Source organism: Temnothorax americanus, unplaced genomic scaffold (assembly GCF_048541705.1).
Source record: "Temnothorax americanus isolate GAGA-0224 unplaced genomic scaffold, ASM4854170v1 Scaffold63, whole genome shotgun sequence".
Classification (NCBI taxonomy): Eukaryota; Metazoa; Arthropoda; class Insecta; order Hymenoptera; family Formicidae; genus Temnothorax; species Temnothorax americanus.
Window position 1 is genome coordinate 707092 of NW_027509778.1, and position 4872 is coordinate 711963.

The 4872-nt window shown below is 44.2% G+C and overlaps 3 protein-coding genes across 4 annotated transcripts in view; 1 reads left to right on the forward strand and 2 right to left on the reverse strand.

The window, feature by feature from the left end:
* LOC143905543 (histone demethylase UTY-like) overlaps positions 1–2153 on the reverse strand; it is a 143553-nt gene extending 141400 nt beyond the window's left edge. The window contains exons 1-3 of one of the 2 annotated variants that reach the window (XM_077421015.1): positions 1851–2153; positions 1138–1391; positions 593–701 (exon numbers count right to left, since the gene is read on the reverse strand). In XM_077421015.1, the coding sequence (XP_077277141.1) occupies positions 593–701; positions 1138–1391; positions 1851–1918 (431 nt within the window). In that variant the 5' untranslated portion in view covers positions 1919–2153. The remainder of the gene's footprint in view (positions 1–592; positions 702–1137; positions 1392–1850) is intronic. The other variant, XM_077421014.1, reaches the window with a different exon arrangement.
* A 794-nt stretch (positions 2154–2947) lies between these two features.
* On the reverse strand, positions 2948–3634 carry LOC143905561 (uncharacterized). Its single transcript, XM_077421058.1, has 2 exons — positions 3407–3634; positions 2948–3217 (listed from the first exon to the last, which is right to left on the reverse strand). The coding sequence occupies exons 1-2, from the start codon at positions 3632–3634 to the stop codon at positions 3026–3028; spliced, it is 420 nt and encodes a 139-aa protein (XP_077277184.1). The 3' UTR covers positions 2948–3025.
* A 28-nt stretch (positions 3635–3662) lies between these two features.
* Positions 3663–4306, forward strand: LOC143905562 (uncharacterized). The gene is made up of 2 exons (XM_077421059.1): positions 3663–3855; positions 4045–4306. The coding sequence occupies exons 1-2, from the start codon at positions 3718–3720 to the stop codon at positions 4228–4230; spliced, it is 324 nt and encodes a 107-aa protein (XP_077277185.1). The 5' UTR covers positions 3663–3717; the 3' UTR covers positions 4231–4306.
* Positions 4307–4872: the final 566 nt, after the last annotated feature.

Below are 4872 nucleotides of genomic sequence, written 5' to 3' on the forward strand. Positions count from 1 at the left end.
GATGTTCGCGCGTTTTATCATTTTCTGTTTTTTAAATAATAAGAGTGGAAACGAGAACACGCGAAGAGCCACAACTAACTCAGCAATTTTAATGGAAGGCACTAATAATTATAAAGTTTTTTTGTCAGTAAAACTATTTAAAAGACATTAATAAAAGATTTCCGATAAAAGAAAAATTCTTCGCAAAGTTTTAAAAGAATAAGCAAACAGAACATACCCGTCAATTAATTTTAATCCAATTTTATTTTATTAATACTCTGCTTCGGTGGAATTTTTAATATCTTTAAATCTCATGATAAAGTTTGAATTAAAAAATATCAAATCTATTTAACTGGACTGGATGTCAGTTTGATAGAATTGGTTTTATTTATTATAAATATTAGTTTATTTAAATTTAGCAATTTATTATTGATTAAATTCATTTATTTCAAATTAATTAATTCACAATTAATTTAATTTTACCTTATTTAATTTATATTACTAAAATTAGGATCACGAGATATACAATCATGCATCGAATATTGCACATGAATTTTGTAATAAAATTCACCACTCCTCGCGCATATGATTAAAAAAAATTATTTGCACTCACCATTGGAAGGCGTTGAAATGGAAGTAAACGAGACCCAACCCATATAGAAACGAAGCATCCTTCCAGTAGTCGCCTTTTAAAGAGTAGAATTTCTGATACGCTGACATCGCTGTGATAAGAAAAAAGAAGAAAACTCATCAGAGCGAGTTTGCTCCGCGTTAATAAAAATCGAATAAAATAAAAATCATTTCACACGAGGTAAAGATTTAAAGAAAATAGGTTAATCAATGGAATTCGATTCAAAGCCCCTGGAAGGCTCTGTCACCATTTGTTTTGATTGACAGGTTTCTCAATCACTGGAATGTCAACAACCTCAAGTTTAATGTTACTCCCTAATGTCTATTTGATTTACACACAAACAAGTGTTTATTTAAAATTTAAAAAAAATTAAAAAAAATTCCATTTGCTTGAAAGAATGTTAACAATTATAAAGTAAATCTCGAATCAAACAATTAATTCACAAATGAGTCCAAATCTTGAACAGACGTGAAACAGTCTGTTCCAGGCTGTTTTATGGCAAGAACAAAACAGGAAGGAAGCTGTACCTTTGCTGTAATCCTCTAAAAGTAAATGAAAATGTCCCAGTTTGCAGTACGTCTTAGGATCGATGCTTATCCCCTTAGCTTCATCCTCGTTTTCCTTGTCGTCCAGGCACGCTTTTGTATTATCGGCTTTCCTGCGCTGTTTCTCCGCCTGGGCCTGAACCAGCATGCGTTCCAGGTATTTGATAGCACGTACCACCAGAGCCTTTTTCTTCGTCTGCTCTGGGGAGTTCAGTTTGAGGAAGCCAAACTGACGACTGTGCGCAAATACAAGAGAAAAAATGCCTTCTATTAGATCACATTGTCGCACATTTACGGTTGTACGCGTGCATTCCGTCCGCGATCGGAAAACCCGGGCTCCCTTGACGTTCATGTTTACGTCAGCCTGTGATCAGCCGCTCGTTGCCGTCGACACCGCGCGCCGGCAACTAAAAAAATCCCGCGAAGCGAAACGCGGCGTTTTCGGCTTTACCCGCGCATCGCGGTTTTATTATCGCGAAAGATCTCGCGGCGTATCCGCGGAATGTGGTACAGTCGGAAGCGCGAAAACGGTGTCAGTAGGTTGCGCACGTTGCGCACGAGCGCGTGCTGTCAAACGCGTTTCTAGGTTATACCATGACGTGACTCGTCGCCTTGACGGGACGTGAAACCGCAACGTTAAATCCGCAGTCGAGAAAGACTCGAGATACGCGCAAAGACCGGGCGGAGTTAATCACCTGTCCAGCTCCGACAGCGTCTGCAACTCCTGCGGCGTGAGGTTGATGTCGTCGGTGTCCTGTGCCATTTTACGCACGCTCTCCCTCTCTCTCTCACTCTCGCTCTCGCTCTCTACGTTTCGGTCTCGGTAAAACTCGCGCGTCTCACATCTGCGACCCGCGACCCGCGCGAGACGGAAATTACGCACGACGACGACGACGACGATGACTCCGATACCTGTGTCGGCATTGTCGGCAAAGAAGTCGCGCGCGCGCGCGCGCGATCATACGCGAAGCGAAACGCCCGCGGCGCCGTCATCTCATCGCGACGACAATAGCGACAGCGACGGCCGTGCGAACTGAGACGAGTCCAGGCTCATGTCTCATGTCATGTTGGTTAGCCTCATGGGACTAACCAATCAGAATGATTCCGAGATTCCGTTTTCCGAGATTTTGCATGGGGAGACACCTTCACTCTGGGTAACTGAAATGTCTGAAATCTATAGTTTACGTCACCAGAGAGAAACCTGAGAGAGGCCATCCCGGCATTTTTCGTCAATTTTTCTGTGTCACATCAGAGAGAAACCTGAGAGAGGCCATCCCGGCATTTTTTGTCAATTTTTCTGTGTCACATTTTCCGACGCGCACCCTGATAAAGTGCGTATCAACTACGTCGTTTCGCTCGGTAACCGCACATGGTTTGCGTCCGTGCTAATGGTTCGTGTCCGAACTAGCCAGTTAGTGGGGATATGCTGCGGCCTCGCTCGGCCACGCTCGGCCGCGCTCGGCCGGCCCGGCGCCTCGGCAAGCTTCGAGCGAGGAGAGGACAGACATACGATTTACGATTTACTGTCTCCGTCTATGACTGCTAGCTGCCTTGGCACGCGCCGGCTATGCGACGTCGCCACGATGCCACGCATTTCGGATATCGCGTACGGTGTCTCGCCGAGTGCCGAATCTCGAGTTGTTAAATATATATATATATATATATATATATATAATTTATTAACATAAAAATTAAAATTTGTTAACGTAATACTATTTTTGTTAAGTAAGGAAGGAAAGGATTTTTAGAAGTCAGAGGAACAGCTACGCATAAATAAAATATATCACCTATATGTATATTAATATTGTTATTTTATTTCAAAGTAAATTAAAAGAAGTACGATATAAAAGTATGATATAAAAGTTATATATTATTTCTCATAGTAATGAATTTGGATTCCGGTGATTTTTTTATCTTCTCCAGCTGCGCCTCTGCCTCTTCCTCTACCTCCACCTCGTCCTCTGCCACTGCCTCTGCCTCTGCCTCTGCCTCTGCCTCTGCCTCTGCCTCTCCCTCGCATCGCGTTGTATACCGCCCGCACCAACGAGCTTAACGTTTCAGGCTGTAACAAAAAATAAATATTTTAAGTAAAATGACATTTTCGTGTATATATATATACGTAAATAAATTTCATTATTAACACTTTGTCGAACGCTGTCACGTATGCGTCACATGTGATATGTGCGATTGCAAAGTGTTAATAATCATTATCAATAATGATAAGAAATTATCCCATTATTTCAACACTTACGTTTAATACGATCGGCTGAGTCGCCGTCGGAGCCGTTGCTGTGGTCGACATCGTCGCCGTGGCTATGGGCGCCGTTACGACCGCCGGGGTCGTCGTTGACGTCGTGGCTCTAGAGGCCGTCGCGGCCGCCGTCGGCATCGTGATCGTGAGGGCCGTCACGGGCCTCGGGGTCGTCGTTGCTGTCGTCGGCATCGTGGCCGTAGGAGCCGTCGCGGCCGTCGTCGGCATCGTGGCCGTGGGGGCCGTCACGATCACGATGCCGACGACAGCAACGACGACCCCGAGGCCCGTGACGGCCCCTCACGATCACGATGCCGACGGCGGCCGCGACGGCCTCTAGAGCCACGACGTCAACGACGACCCCGGCGGTCGTAACGGCGCCCATAGCCACGGCGACGATGTCGACCACAGCAACGGCTCCGACGGCGACTCAGCCGATCGTATTAAACGTAAGTGTTGAAATAATGGGATAATTTCTTATCATTATTGATAATGATTATTAACACTTTGCAATCGCACATATCACATGTGACGCATACGTGACAGCGTTCGACAAAGTGTTAATAATGAAATTTATTTACGTATATATATATACACGAAAATGTCATTTTACTTAAAATATTTATTTTTTGTTACAGCCTGAAACGTTAAGCTCGTTGGTGCGGGCGGTATACAACGCGATGCGAGGGAGAGGCAGAGGCAGAGGCAGAGGCAGAGGCAGAGGCAGTGGCAGAGGACGAGGTGGAGGTAGAGGAAGAGGCAGAGGCGCAGCAGGAGAAGATAAAAAAATCACCGGAATCCAAATTCATTACTATGAGAAATAATATATAACTTTTATATCATACTTTTATATCGTACTTCTTTTAATTTACTTTGAAATAAAATAACAATATTAATATACATATAGGTGATATATTTTATTTATGCGTAGCTGTTCCTCTGACTTCTAAAAATCCTTTCCTTCCTTACTTAACAAAAATAGTATTACGTTAACAAATTTTAATTTTTATGTTAATATATTTTATATATATATATATATATATATATATATATATATATATTTAACAACTCGAGATTCGGCACTCGGCGAGACACCGTACGCGATATCCGAAATGCGTGGCATCGTGGCGACGTCGCATAGCCGGCGCGTGCCAAGGCAGCTAGCAGTCATAGACGGAGACAGTAAATCGTAAATCGTATGTCTGTCCTCTCCTCGCTCGAAGCTTGCCGAGGCGCCGGGCCGGCCGAGCGCGGCCGAGCGTGGCCGAGCGAGGCCGCAGCATATCCCCACTAACTGGCTAGTTCGGACACGAACCATTAGCACGGACGCAAACCATGTGCGGTTACCGAGCGAAACGACGTAGTTGATACGCACTTTATCAGGGTGCGCGTCGGAAAATGTGACACAGAAAAATTGACAAAAAATGCCGGGATGGCCTCTCTCAGGTTTCTCTCTGACTATAGCA